This window comes from Dermochelys coriacea, chromosome 1 (assembly GCF_009764565.3).
Source record: "Dermochelys coriacea isolate rDerCor1 chromosome 1, rDerCor1.pri.v4, whole genome shotgun sequence".
NCBI lineage: Eukaryota > Metazoa > Chordata > Testudines > Dermochelyidae > Dermochelys > Dermochelys coriacea.
The window spans coordinates 61,652,837-61,668,351 of record NC_050068.2 but is presented as its reverse complement, the minus strand read 5'-3'; the positions used below and the strand labels follow the sequence as shown (position 1 = coordinate 61,668,351).

The 15,515-nt window shown below is 41.8% G+C and overlaps 1 protein-coding gene across 1 annotated transcript in view; it reads left to right on the top strand.

The window, feature by feature from the left end:
* Positions 1-8,164: 8,164 nt before the first annotated feature.
* The window catches only part of DNAJC15 (DnaJ heat shock protein family (Hsp40) member C15), a 54,778-nt gene continuing 47,427 nt past the window's right edge, over positions 8,165-15,515 (top strand). The window contains exon 1 of the mRNA XM_038372633.2: positions 8,165-8,393. Within this exon, the coding sequence (XP_038228561.1) occupies positions 8,292-8,393 (102 nt within the window). The 5' untranslated portion in view covers positions 8,165-8,291. The remainder of the gene's footprint in view (positions 8,394-15,515) is intronic.

Genomic DNA, 15,515 nt, shown 5'->3' with positions numbered 1-15,515 from the left:
ATAACAAACTTAAAAGTGGCCATTCTTCAACAAAAAAACTTTAAAAACAGACATAAGCTTTCGTGAGCTATACTTGTGGCACTTTAGAGACTAACAAATTTATTTGAGCATAAGCTTTCATGAGCTATTTTAAGCCTATGCTCAAATAAATTTATTAGTCTCTAAGGTGCCACAAGTACTCCTTTTCTTTTTGTGGTGGGACTGTATTTCTAGGCTGCCTGCGAAGAACTAAAATCACTGAGAGCTGAAATCACTTGAGATGGGGCAATGTTTCTTCCCAGTCTGCAAAAGAGCTGAAAATCACAGAGGTCACAGCAGAGAGGCAGAAGGTGACTGACAGTCAGCTGATGAATGAGTGACCATCATGGCGGTGGCAAAGAAGCGTGATGACCGGCCAGTACAGTGGCGGCAGAGAGGTGTGATGAGTGGCCAGCAGGGCGGTTATGGAGAGGTGCAACAAGCAGCCAGCGGGGTGGCTGGTGGAGGAACATGGTGAGAGCAGTGAGCAGTTGGCCAGTGAGCCAGCAGAATGAATGAGATGCCTCTTTAACCCTCCCCTCCCCCACCCAGGGTGGGAGGTGAACTCTGCAGATGCACCTCTAACTCTGCTCTGACCAAGGACAGCAACTGTGAATAGGGTGCAGAGAAGGGTTGAGTATGTGAAAGGAACTTTTGGGTTGCTAGACTTAAGAACCTGAGGGGAAAGGGGCGCTGCCCAACCTACTTGGGGGTAGGTCTTTTACTCATGGTTTATGTTTATGAACCCTGTTTGCAGTGTTTTCCCAAATTATCGCCAAGTTACTTTCCTCCTTTTATTAAAAGTTTCTTTTCTACACTCAGACTCTGTGCTTGCAAGTGGGGAAGTATTGCCTCTCAGAGGTGCCCAGGGTGGTGTGTAATTTTCCCAGGTTACTGGGTGGGGGCTTGAGTCAGTTCTGCATGTATCGATAGAAAGGAACCCCTAGATATTAAACCTGGCCCTGGTTGCTGCTGGCTCCACCTGGCAGAAGGGTTACATTGCAGTCCAAAGTATATGTTCTTGTTTTTTTTATCATGGTTCATTTGTATGCATACTACAGATCAGCGAGGCTCAAATTCTGACAGCCAAGTTTACTAAATTGCTTATATTCCCTTTTCTCTCTGATCTCAGAAACTTCAGATTTCCATCATCAATTCTAGTCACTGCCATCTTAGATTCCCCTGCCTTGGTACTATTGTGATGGGTGCTTTAGAAATTATTAATGGCAGATAGCAATTCGCAGTGGCTTTACTCCCTGCCATCAGGTGATTCTCAATTTCCTAAGTCTAGATTCCCCAGCACCTCCCAAATTCTCCTAACATCTAGGCTCTCCTCCTTCACCATCAGAGCCATCTTCAAACACAGTTCCCACCTCCATCTTGGAATGCTGTGTACTACTATGTGTATGAAGTGTTGGTCCCAGGATTTTAGAGAGTGAAGGTTGATGAGGTGATATAAATAAAATATATCACCTCACTCACCTTGTCTTTGTACTACTCTGTGTGTGGCTGATGGTTCATTAAAGTTATGTATATGAAAAGTACACAGAAAACTGTACTTAATGGACATACTACAGGCAAATTATATCAAGACAAACTAACAGTGAAAATGTCCTGCCTTCTTTAGCTGTTTAGAATTAAATTAAAACATTTAAGAGCTAGATTGTGTCTGTGGGCACAGTCCTACATAAGGGTTGGTATGTAGCTGTGGCACTACAAGAGGTGTTTGGGGACAGAACTATATGTCCAAAGAGTCACGTTTCCACCGAATGCATCCGATGAAGAGAGTTGTAGCTCATGAAAGCTTATGCTCAAATAAATTTGTTAGTCTCTAAGGTGCCACAAGCACTCCTTTTCTTTTTTGCGAATACAGACTAACACGGCTGCTACTCTGAAAACAGTTCCTTCCATACTTCAGCACCTTTCTCCCAAGAGAAGTAATCTGCTTCTTTCCCTTAACAGTAACAGATATTTTAGCTATCATGGCTGGCAGACTGGGGAGGAAGATTCAAGGTTCTGGCCATTCTCCATCACTTTTCACCCACTTTCCACCCACCTGCATGGCTAGAGAGGGGAATTAGCAGTGATCGGAAGAGCACACTCAGGGGAATGTGTGTGGGAAATCATATTCCCCGTTATACATTGGTCTAGTCGTACACAGCCAGGCAAAAGTTTGATCATATATCTTTCAATGTCAGATCCTGCCACCTTTATTCACACTGAATAGTACATTATGCCACAACCAGGCCTGCTGAATCAATGAGGCTATTTACTTCCACTGATTTTGGATTAGGCTCAGTGGGGCACTTTCTCAGCTGGAGTTTCTAACTTTATTGGCTTTAGGTGAGGAGCTAAATGTAAGTAAGTATGTTGGAGTCTGGCCTCAAACTATTAAAATGCACATCTTAGAGAGAAGCGGAACTATCATATAGAAAGTTTAAGTCAATAAATATCTACTGAAATATTACAACAATGAAGTATCTCTGGTAGATCTTTCTCTAGGTGATTCTTAGACTAATGTGCGTGATGGACAATACCCCTTTTCTATAATCAGATGTTAAATACATATACAGAGGGGCATTTTGCTGTCTCTCACATAGCCTGATGTTGGTTTTTCAAGTGCTGTTTGCAACCAAATAACTGAAAACATATTTTGAAGTCAAAAGTAAAGACATTCTTATTTGGCTTGGTTTTCCTTTACACAGTCCCAGGCTGCTTGCTTAGCTTCATTTCTTTGTTTTTTGCTTCTTCTGGTAAGACTCTTCAGTCACAATTCGTTGTCTGTAGGCAGTTCTGATATAAACAATAAAGTTAAGCAGTGGATTTCCAAATTTTCTTAGGACTTCTCAACTTGAAAGCAGTGAAAAAGCACCAGAGAAAAATAGATAAAACAATCACTGAAAAAATGTCAGAAGGATAAATGTTTTTCCTGTGTGTTGTGCATTAGCTAGCATAAATGTATCTAGTTTAATGAGGAAAAATATACCTACTGTACAGGCAGAAATGCAGACTTTGCTCTTATGAAATAAATAAATTAGTGATAAGCACACCTTAAAGGTTAACGCCCAAAAAACTCCTTGGGTTAGAAATTGGACTGGAAAATCTCACTCTATCATGTTTTCTCACAAGACTTATAATCTATTAAGGTTTCCTTCAGGACATAAATACTGTGAGAATAGCCTTTTCTTTGGTACTTCTGCTTCCTCTCTCCCACTCCCCCCCAAGTGTTCTTGTTTGTATGAAGAAAAGGAGTACTGTGGCACCTTAGAGACTAACAAATTTATTTGAGCATAAGCTTTCGTGAACTACAGCTCACTTCATCAGATGCATACAGTGGTAAATATAGTGGGAAGATTTTATATACACAGAGAACATGGAACAATGGGTGTTACTATACAGACTGTAACAAGAGTGATCAGGAAAGGTGAGCTATTACCAGCAGGAGAGTGGCGGGGGGGGGGGGAACCTTTTGCAGTGATAATCAAGGTGGGCCATTTCCAGCAGTTTATAAGAACAGTAGGAGGGGAAATAAACAAGGGGAAATAGTTTTACTTTGTGTAATGACCCATCCACCCCCAGTCTCTATTCAAGCCTAAGTTAATTCTATTCCAGTTTGCAAATTAATTCCAATTCAGCAGTCTCTGGTTGGAGTCTGTTTCTGAAGGTTTTTTTGTTGAAGAATTGCCACTTTTAGGTCTGTAATTGAGTGACCAAAGAGATTGAAGTGTTCTCTGACTGGTTTTTGAATGTTATAATTCTTGATGTCTGATTTGTGTCCATTTATTCTTTTATGTAGCGACTGTCCAGTTTGGCCAATGTACATGGCAGAGGGGCATTGCTGGCACATGATGGCATATATCACATTGGTAGATGTTTGTATGAGTGACAGTGTTAACTTCAGTGTCCTGGACAAGCTTAGTCAGGTAGTTGTTCTGTCTACCTGGACTTTCTCTGCATTTTTCAGTGGAAAAAAATATTTTTCTTCATTTCCAGTCCTAAAATGTTGTAATTTAGCACTACTGAACAGCTGATATACTTTGTTCCACTGGTGAATGCATTTCAATTGTGGATAAAGAGATTGCTTTGGCTCCTTTATCTAATGTACTTCACAAGTATATTGTAGTGCTTAATTAGATAATGTTTGTAAACATCTTTTGTATCCTGAATGCTTGGATGAATCCATATAAATTACTTTGGTATCTTTGGTGGTGCAGAAGTGCAAAGCATTATTAAAATGTATTATTATTGATGTACTCAGAGTATTGATTTTGTTTGCTGGGCCTTACTAATACTATAAAGGAATCCAGCTGCTTTTGTTCAGAAGTATCCACAAAATTTTAAAGTTAGCTCTTTTTTTTTTTAAAGTTTAAGAGAGAAAAAAATCTTTGAACATTAAGAGACCAATTCTATAACGCTTCTTCATGCTGAGTAATACTTACATATATGAATAGTCGTACTCAGCTCAGTGGGACTAACTTGTGTGAGTAAATACTTCTAGTGAGCAAAGACTGCAGAATCTGGCTGTAAATTGGAAAAATCAGCCCCCTCCTTCTGTATAGTTCCTCCCATCACTGATTTGAGTAATTTCTTGTACTCCTCCAACCTTGTTTGTTTGTTTGTTTTTTCACTTCTCCACAATCTCAGTTATTTCTCGAAAAAGAAATACATACAACCCCATCTTCTCCTACTGTTCCTTACACTTTGACAAAGTATATCAGTAATAGCCTCAATAAATGCTCAAATTTCCTGAACAAGTTGTAGGAAAAGGCAAGAGGTTTAAGTTATTCTACAGATTTTTAAAGATCCCAGTACTTCTAGTTTATTTGAGGTTTACTTGTATTTCCTAATTGAAAGAATAGGTAAGCAATGTGCCATTCTTCCTTACTTTTATGTAAATCAATGAACAGAGAAAGGATTAGGTAAGGACATTATTACTGATTTTAAAATAGGTTTTATGATTACAAGAAATGCAGTTCCACCAAAGGTTAAAAATTTATCACATACGTTCAAAGAGAGTAAATTATGACAGTAGCGCAAGTAGGGTAGGGGCATTAGGGGATGAGAGCTGAGGAAGCGTTGTTCTAAGTCAGCCACAAAAATGTTCGCAAAAAGAAAAGGAGTACCCGTGGCACCTTAGAGACTAACAAATTTATTAGAGCATAAGCTTTCGTGAGCTACAGCTCACTTCATCGGAAATGCATCCGATGAAGTGAGCTGTAGCTCACGAAAGCTTATGCTCTAATAAATTTGTTAGTCTCTAAGGTGCCACGAGTACTCCTTTTCTTTTTGCGAATACAGACTAACACGGCTGCTACTCTGAAACCTGTCATTACACAAAAATGTTGACATACTGTGGGGCCATGCAGGTACCCATAGCAGTGCTGCTGATTTGAAGGTATACATTGTCCCCAAATGTAAAATAGTTATGGGAGAGGACAAAGTCACAAAGTTCAGCTACCAGGTTTGCCATGACATTATCGGGGATATTGTTCCTGACGGCTTGTAGTCCATCTGTGTGTGGAATGTTGGTGTAGAGGGCTTCTACTCCATAGTGGCTAGGATGGTGTTTTCAGGAAGATCACGATGGATTGTAGTTTCCTCAGGAAGTCAGTGGTGTCTCATAAATAGGTCGGAATATGAACAAGAGTCTGCTAGGCAGCTCTCCATCACTACTTTCTACAAGCCATTACCCTCTGATCCCACTGAGAGTTACCAAAAGAAACTACACCATCTGTTCAAGAAACTCCCTGAAAAAGCAAAAGAACAAATCCGCACAGACACACCCCTAGAACCCTAACCAGGAGTATTCTATCTGCTACCCAAGATTCATAAACCTGGAAATCCTGGATGCCCCATCATCTCGGGCATTCCCCTCCTACTGTTCTTATAAACTGCTGGAAATGGCCCACCTTGATTATCACTACAAAAGGTCGTCCCTGCCCCCCCCCCCCACACCGCTCTTCTGCTGGTAATAGCTCACCTTACCTGATCACTGTTGTTACAGTGTGTATGGTAATATCCATTGTTTCATGTTCTCTGTGTATATAAAATCTCCCCACTGTATTTTCCACTACATGCATCTGATGAAGTGAGCTGTAGCTCATGAAAGCTTATGCTCAAATAAATTTGTTAGTCTCAAAGGTGCCACAAGTACTCCTTTTCTTTTTGCGGATACAGACTAACCCGGCTGCTACTCTGAAACGTCTGAGATGTAATTTATTACACCTTTCTTGGGGGTTATTTTCAGATTATACAATGTTTTGATTTTATTTTTCATTTAATGCAATAAAATCATAAGCAATAGGCCCTGAGTATATTTCACAGCATTGTAGGTGTTCATTGAACAGGGGCACTTGAGGTGTGAAAAATGTTTCTCTGAAGTCTGGACCTTGACTATATCTTGACCAAGAAATTTGGACCGTGACAAAAAATAATTGACTAACCCTGGTCTAGATTTACAAGAGACTTGTGAAACTTAAGTATAAAAGTGTGCTAAAATACATCATATTTGGCTAACTTGAAAGAAACAGTCATGCATTTTTAGTCTCTTTCATTGTCTATGTTTTCCCCCAGACCAGTTTTTCTTGAATTTTTCATATTTATAAATGTTTTCTCTTTTTCTTTCTCTGAAATCTTCTGTTTAGGCCAAGATTTTTTTTTTTTTCCTGTTTGGCCTTTCTCTCCATCTCTCTTTATTTTCAGTGTTCTCTCTCCTCTTTTTCCCTCTCTGTTCCAGTTTCTACCTACTATTATCTCTCATCCCTTCATTTCTTCTTCTTGATCGCTCCTTCCCCTCAATTGTCTTGGGATTTTGGAAAGTGAGCAGGTGATGTTGTGTGAATGAATTACAGGAAATGTGAGTGTCACCTTTCAAATACAGGTTAAATAGCATAAGAACACAAGAATGGCCATACTGGGTCAGACCAAAAGTCCATCCAGCCCAGTATCCTGTCTACCTCCAGTGGCCAATGCCAGGTGCTCCACAGTTAGCAGTGAACCTAACAGGTAATGATCTAATGATCTCTCTCCTGCCATCAATCTCCACCCTCTGACAAACAGAGGCTAGGGACACCATTCCTTGCCCATCCTGGCTAATAGCCATTAATGGACTTAACCTCCATGAATTTATCCAGTTCTCTTTTAAACCCTGTTATAGTCCTAGCCTTCACAACCTCCTCAGGCAAGGAGTTCCACAGGTTGACTGTACGCTGAGTGAAGAAGAACTTCCTTTTATTTGTTTTAAACCTGCTGCCCATTAATTTAATGTGGTGGCTCCTATTTCTTATATTATGGGAACAAGTGAATAACTTTTACAAATTGCCATCTAGGACACAAACTGCAAAATCCTCCCTGGCCTCAGGAGGGAATTACACCAAACCCTTAAAATCCACTGAGCGAGTCTTACTGTCCTCATCCCCCACAAATTAGTGGGGAGTCAGACAAGGGTCTGGTAAAGTGAAGACAAACAGTTCCTAGCTTTGTGAACAAGGTGTATTCAGTGGGGGGCCTTTGGCTCAGGAATTTGCTTTCTGCTCTTGTGTGACATATCCTGAACCCGTTGACCTTCAGGGTGCAACGAGAGGCCTATCCCTTCTTTTGGGGGTTGAGGGGCAGACAGGTGGTAAGGCGATGTGTTTTATCCTGTGGGCATGGGAGTTTTAGTGGTGACAGCACTTCACGCTGAGCCATGTGTATTATGTTACATTTTTTTAAACATAGTGATGTGAAAGATTGGGGAACAGGGAGATTCTGTGCCGCCCACCAGCTTGGGAGGGGGCAATGTCTGACCCTGGAAGGGACTAAATCCCCCAGGGGGCTGTGTTCACAGGCCCTGACCACGCTAGCAGCCTTTCTCGGTCTCCACCCCATCCCACTGATGGGGTCAGTGTGTGTCCTATGAATGCCCCCTTTGGGTGCCCTCCTCCCGCAGCGCCTGGTGGCGGGTGGGAACGGGGGCCAGCGCTGAGAAGTTGCCAGCGTCCCTGGCTGGCGAGGCGGAAGGGACCGGGCCACGTTTCACGCTTTCGGGCACGGCAGCCTTGCGTGGCTATGACACCGCCGCGCGGCTGGCTCACGCGCACACGACACTCCACCCCTCCGACGCCGGCGGGGAGCTGCCTGCACAGGCGGCTGACGCCTGCACTTGGCCCCGCCCCGCCGAGTGGGGGAGGGGCTGGCACGGAGCGAATCGCGCTTGTTTCGTTCTCTCCGCCCTCGGAGCTCGATTGTCCCTAGCGGGGCCCCGTACGGCGCCCGCGCTCTTTCGGCCTGTCATGGAAGGTGCCGGGGCCCCCTCGGAGACCCTGCGCTACGTTGAGTACGCGAGGGTCCCCGGGGGCGGCAGGCAGGGTGAGCCCGACACGGACAGGGGGCTGGTGAGTGTGGGGCAGGGGGCCTGCGTCTGTCGCGCTCCTTCCCCTTCCCCCCCCCCCCAGCCACTAGGATGGCGGTTACCCCTCCCCGCCCCCACCCGCGACTCTGCGGGACGGGGGCGGAGAGCTGCGCGTGAGGGGCCCGCGCTGCGCCCCTCTCGCCTCAATCCGGCCCTTCCATGTCCCGCCGCTTTGTCCCGCGGCCGGAGCGCTGCCCCCGCCCCCCCGTTACCCGCGGGGAAAGGGGCCCCGAGTGGGACTCGCCGCCCGAGGTCACACGCGCCTCAGCCGTTAGGGATAAAATCCGTGCAAAGGTTTCAGAGTAGCAGCCGTGTTCGTCTGTATCCGCAAAAAGAAAAGGAGTACTTGTGGCACCTTAGAGACTAACAAATTTATTAGAGCATAAGCTTTCGTGAGCTACAGCTCACTTCATCGGATGCATTTGGATGCATTTTGAATGCATCCGATGAAGTGAGCTGTAGCTCACGAAAGCTTATGCTCTAATAAATTTGTTAGTCTCTAAGGTGCCACAAGTCCTCCTTTTCTTAATCCGTGCAAAGGCTCCTGGAGCCTGTCTGGTTCCCGGTGCCCGGCACTGGGCACTGCAGGAAATCACGCTTGTGCGTGGCGGGGCAACGCTGGCGCCAGGGGGTGGGAAGGAAACGACAGCTGAGAGGGTAAATGGGTTAGTGACCGTCACTCTAGCACGTCGTCTTCTGTGCCACCGCCACGGACAGTTATTCCACCGCTGCTAACACACCACAGCGCCACCGGTGGGAGCCACATTGGGAGCCCTGCCCTAGAAGGCTGCTACCGCCAAGATTTTAAGCTCCATGTTGATTAAGACCTCGGTGCTGACCTGGTCCTTAAAGGGGGTGACTTGATAAGGTGACGGGATGACTTGATTATGGTCTGTGAGTATCTACAAATATTGAAGGATGGGCTGTTCAGTCTATCACCAAGTAACACGATCCAACACCAGGAAGTTGAAGCAAAGCAAAGTCAGATTAGAAATAAGGGGTCATTTCTTTGTAACAGTGAGCGTTATTAACCACTGGACCCGTTTATCAAGCGTCGTGGTGGATTTCCCATCACTGAAAAATTTTAAATTGAGATTGGGTGTTTGTCTAAAAGATCTGCTGTAGAAATTGTTTAGGGGAAGTTCTAGGGCCTTCGTTAGATGATTACAATGGTTCCTTCTGGCCTTGGAATCTAGGGGGAAAAAGATTGTTTCAATAGCATGGGGCCTGTATACATAGGACTTCCCCCCCTTGCTATTCCCTAGTACAGACAGGTTTTAGGATTATTTTATTTGCGTACCATAAAAAGGCATTATTTGTAAAATTCTCATCTGATTTAGTTTTATTACTTCTAAATTTAAATTATTTTCTAGGCTCTGAGAGTTACACTTAGGAAATTTTATTCTCATCATACAGTATAACAGGTGGGAGAGCCCATGAGACACTGAGTAAATTGTGGAGGTAAAATGCCTGCTGAATTTTAGGTAATATCATGATATAGTGAAAAGATTTTGTACCTTTATCTGGTGTCTGTTTATGTTTGATCAGTGATCAGTTTGGTGATCAGTTCATGGAACGGTGACAAATAAAATTGAGGCAACTCCACGGATCAGTTCTTAAAACATTGGCCACAGTTGGCATTACTGAAAGTAAACATGCTTCTAGTGCAATGGGGAAACTTTCACCATTTAAAATCTGCACTGTGTTATGTTTTGCTCATGTCATTATTTGTGTTGTCGTAGTGCAAAGAATTTTTCTACTATGAAGGGACACGATCAATTTTTAAAAAATCTCTTCTGTATGAATTTTTCATTCACTGTTGTTACAAGTTAAGATTTCTATAACTTTAGAGCTTTTTTCCCTTCTCTACTCTCTTCATTTCTTCAGTAGATTCATTTTGTGTGCTTTTGACAGCACTTCATGTATGGTTGGTTTCACTGTTTTTCTTTAATGACAGGTTTCAGAGTAGCAGCCGTGTTAGTCTGTATTCACAAAAAGAAAAGGAGTACTTGTGGCACCTTAGAGACGAACAAATTCACTGAATGCATCTCAGGAAGTGAGCTGTAGCTCACGAAAGATTATGCTCAAATAAATTTGTTAGTCTCTAAGAGACATTAACTTTTAATATGGTGCCACAAGTACTCCTTTTCTTTTTACCGTTTACTTTGTAGTCTCTCTTAGGGTTTTATAACACTGCCATCCATCATAGTAGTAGCTGAGTGCCTTCCATGTGAAGTGAACAGCAATAGTAAAACTCCTAGTGGACTTGGGAGTCTCTGGTTTTTTTCCCCCTTTTTGGAGTGGAGACCAAACTCCACTTGGGGTATTGTGTGTTGTGCTTGAGTTGGTTGTTTCATTTTTATTTTATTTTATTTTATTTTATTTTAGAGAGGAGATATGTTTTTCTTTCTATGGTAAAAAGGGTCAGACTCGGGATTCACCTAATCCACTTCAGAATTTCATTCCATAGCATCTGTGCCATAGACAGTTCCCCTCCCTTTTTCCCCAGCTCTCATGTACTTCATCCTGGGTTTTGTGATCTGCTTGTCCTTGCACTGCTTTCGCAGTGGTTCATAGAAATTCAGTTAATGTAGCTGGGACTGATGCATTAATTGTTTTGAAGATTAGCATCAGAGCCTTAAAGTGGCATCTGAAACTGAGTAGGCGTGAGTGTGGGGATTTGAATGCAAGACTTACGTGCTCATGGTGATCCAGAACCTGGACAAAGCGGGCAGCCACTTTTTGTATTATTTGAAGCCAATCCATTGTCTTCACATTCAGCCATAAGTGCTGAAACTAAGAGTGCTATGGGTGCTGCTGTACCTCCTGTCTTGAAGTAGTAATATCCGAAATACATGGTTTCAGTCTTCAGTATCCACACTATAAAAATTATTCTAGCATCAATGCATGCTGCTTCAGTGAATGGCAGTAATCCAGCCTAGAGATGAAAAATGAATGGATCACTGTGGCCAGATCCTTGTTGGAAAGGAGGGGGGCAAGTTTCCTAGAATGCTGAAGGTGAAGGAAGGCATTCTTATTCACTGATGATACCTGATCATCTAAATTTTGTGAGAAGTCAGATTTTAGAAGGAGACTCTGCACTGATTCAAGAATAGGGGTTGTATGCCTTCAGTGGACAGTGGCAACTGTACCTCAGCTAGTTCTTCAAAAAGCTTCATCATTTTCAGTCTTGGTTGGCATCACTTTGAGTCAACTACACTTCGTCCAAGAACTGATGTTCTGTAGGCTTTCTGATATCTTAGTGAGGATGGTTGCGTCAGTGGTGAAAAATCTTGTAGAGTGTCATCAGTAGAGCCCTACCAAATTCACAGTCCATTTTGGTCAATTTCATGGCCAGGAGATTTTAAAATTAGTCATTTTCTGTTTACATTTGAAATTTCACAGTGTTGTAACCATGGGAGTCCAAACCCAAGAGGCCGGTTGCGGGGGAATCACAGGATTATTGTAGGGGGGTAATGGATTGCCAACCTTACTTCTGCCTTCAGAGCTGGGCAGCCAGAGAGGAAGGCTGCTGGCTGGGCATCCAACCTCTAAAGCCAGTGCCGCCAGCAGCAGCAGCAGTGCAGAAGCATGGGTCACAGGGTAGGGGGGTCAGTTATTATATGTCCGGTTTTCCTGGCAATCTCCCATCCCAGTGTGTCTTGTGGGCTGACAGCTGGAGACACAGCCTCCCCATGGAGGGAAGAGGGAAAGAGATGACAGCTGGAGATGTGGAGATTCCTGCAGCCAGGGGAGGTTCCGGTAGTGGGACTGACTCGCCCTGGGAGCAGCCCCTCCAGGGGAAGAGAAAGTTTTGTCCCTCCTCATCCCCAGCTGGGACTAATAGCGGGAGTCTTGCACAGGGTAGGAGCCCCCGACTGGGCACCAGACTTCCTGGAGAAAATCAAATTCATGGTTCATGAGGCATTTTTCACAGCCATTAATTTGGTAGGGTTCTAGTCATCAGCATATTATTGGCAGCTGAGCCCATAGTATGTCACTATTTCTCCCAATAATTTCATATATATTGAAAAGCAGATGGAGTGATCTGAATCTCTGTGGGATTCAGCAGGTGAGGGCCTATGGAGGGAAGGAGTAATTGCACATCACTATTCTGAGGTCTGTTGGAGAGGAATGATTGGAGTGACTAGTGCTGTACCATCTACTCGTGTTATGTCAGGTAGGCAGGTTATCACTACCTTGTGGTCTGCTGTTTAGCAGAGAACCCTAGCAATATGAACATGGGCAATGTGCTTGTGTACATGCTATGTCCATCTTTTAAGGCCACTAGGATTGTTCCTGTGCCCTAGTTTGAACCTGACTGTGAAGCATCCAGGATCCTGGCTGTCACATTATGTAGGAGCTTGATGGTTACTACTTTCTCTATTATTTTGCCCAGGAATGGGATTTTGGAGACAGGATGAGGTCAAGTCTTAACTTCTTGAGGATTGAGCTAACTATTCGTTGTTCAAAGAGTTTGACTGATATTGCTCTCTAAAGGAGGTATTAACAGAATACGTTGGTCAGCTTTCCCTGTTTCAGCATGAAAGACCCACACAAATGTGTGAGAAACATCTTTCTAAAAATAGGAAAATGTAATTGTAGAATAACAGAAATTAGCATGGGTACCTGAAGCTACTTCTCGTTCACTTTTTGAAACTGATTAGATTTCAAGTTTTTCTTTTACAGTTAATTCAAAATCAAATTAAGGGACACGGCTAAATCAACTTTGACTTCAAAGGGACTACTTGCACATTAAAAGTTAAGCACATGCTTAGTACCCTTGATGAATGGGGTCCTAAGCTAATATCAATTGCCAAATCTTATCAGTTCTGATGGGCTAGATAAGTGCTTTCTCTTTCCCTGTCCTCCGCAATATACGTTAGCCACTTAAATGCCTAAAAAATATATCTAGGCCTTGTAGTGAGATATGAAGGCTATAGACATGTAAGCAATTACATTTTTTCAAATCCATCAGAAAAGTGCTTTCCACATCATGCTAATATAAGGCCCTATGAAATCTGTTTTACTATTCTGGATTTTTTATATAGTAGATGTTTTACTTTTTCTTTCCTCTAATCCCTTCATTGAATGGAACATCATATAATTATGGAATACAGAAATTTTACATTTTTAGATATTTCTTCAATTGTTCTCTATGTCCACTGAGGGGAAGACGAGAAGTAATCTGTTTTAATATGCATCAAGGGAGATTTAGGTTAGATATTAGATATTCTAATTACAAGGATAGTTAAGTACTGGAACGGTCTGTCATGTCTGAAGCAGCCTTTCTAATCTCTCTCCTGCTCTGCATTTCTTAAAAAAAAAAAAAAAAAAAAAAATCTAGCCTTTGCTGATTCAGCAACATTTTCCTTGCTGTTGTCTGAATCCAAAAAGCTTTGTTATTATAAATTGAACTAAATAGTAAGAAAAATACTGAGATCAGCACAATAGGATATACCAATGATTAACCCAAGAGAGCTGATGCACTAAAAAAGAAAACAATTTTTGTGGGTCAGCTGCTTTTGTCTTCTATTCCATTACAGCTTCATACATTCTTGACATTAATTTGTTTCTTGGCTGTTAAGGGAATACTTTAAATGTAGCTACATCTAAAGCCTATATTTTACAAATTCCTCAACAGTACACTCTCCAAAATGTAAATTGTAAGTAAGCACACTGTTGAAAGTTAATGACCCTTTATTCAGTTTCTACTATGCTGCATGTATAACTTATTTTCAAACAATGAGAGGAAGAAATAGTTTGGTGATACTAGTCTCATATAACACAAATCTCTTTGTACCCTCAAGAGTGCTAGTAAATTGCCTTTTAACATCAACAAAAAATCTGAGTTTAATTCAAGATTTGTGCTTTTGACATCAGTAATACTGAGCATGTTACAGTTTCAAAGCAGTGTACAAACTGATTATTCTTTAAAATATCCAGCTGAGGTAAGTGGGTACAGATGGGGACACAAACGGAGGGCTAAACGATCTACTCCAGGGCTCTCATTGAATCATTAGTGGTACTTTGAGTTACTGTTCATTCTACTGGACCTCATGATCTGTCATTTAATGACACAGCATTTTTATATATTGATTTAGATTAATCTTGGGTCATGTGGAAGCATAGAGATTATCAATTTAGATTTTTAGTGGATTTCTCTACAATAGAAACTTCAGTTTAGAACTAAAAATACTGAAATAACAGTTGAGTCCTTGATTAGTGTATGGAAGATTTCAATAATATACTTCCATAGTGTGCCTAAACCAGTTCAACTGAATGACACTCTAATTTTTATTTACTAAATTATTTAAGAAATCTGTACCCATTTTTATTCAGCAAACTAAAAATTTACACCATGAGCTGTTTTCAGATTTTTTTTCAAGATTCAGTTAACATGGATACTTCTGAACCTCTGTTCACAACTTTCTGAAAAATTGCATCAATTGTAACATTCCACATAAGGACTGGTGGTGTTTTATCAGTTATCTGGAAAAATGAACTGTAAAGTGGCAGTTTTACAGATGAAAAAATACTTTGCTTATTCAAGAATAAATAAAACTGAGGAATTTCAGAAGGACCTAACAAAGTTAGGCCAGTGTCCAGTGCAGTGGCAGGTGAAATTTCATTTTGACAAATACAGGATAATAAACATTGGATGGAATAGAGAGAACTACTCTTACACATTGCTGGGCTCTTAACTTAGAAAAAAGATGTAGCTGTTACTTGGACACGTCAATGGAAGTCTTTACTTAGTAAACACCAAAACTAAACAAACAAAGTATAATGAAAATAGTATAATGCAATTATGTATCAATATGATGCCTTCCCCTGAAATACTGTGTCAAGTTCTGGTCGCCTATCTCAAAAGAGAGAGCAAAAATAGAAGAGGTTCAAAAATAGGCATCAAACGATTAAAGGCCTGACAAGACTTCCTTGTGACGCAAGGTTGAAAAGATTGTGGCTATTAAATTTAGAGAGGAGATAAATAAGAGGAATATAAAAATAATAAATGGTATGATGAAGGTAAATTGGGTGCTCCTGTTTATCCTTCTCCATAGTGCAGAAGCAATGGGAAATTTCATGACACTAAATGGCAACA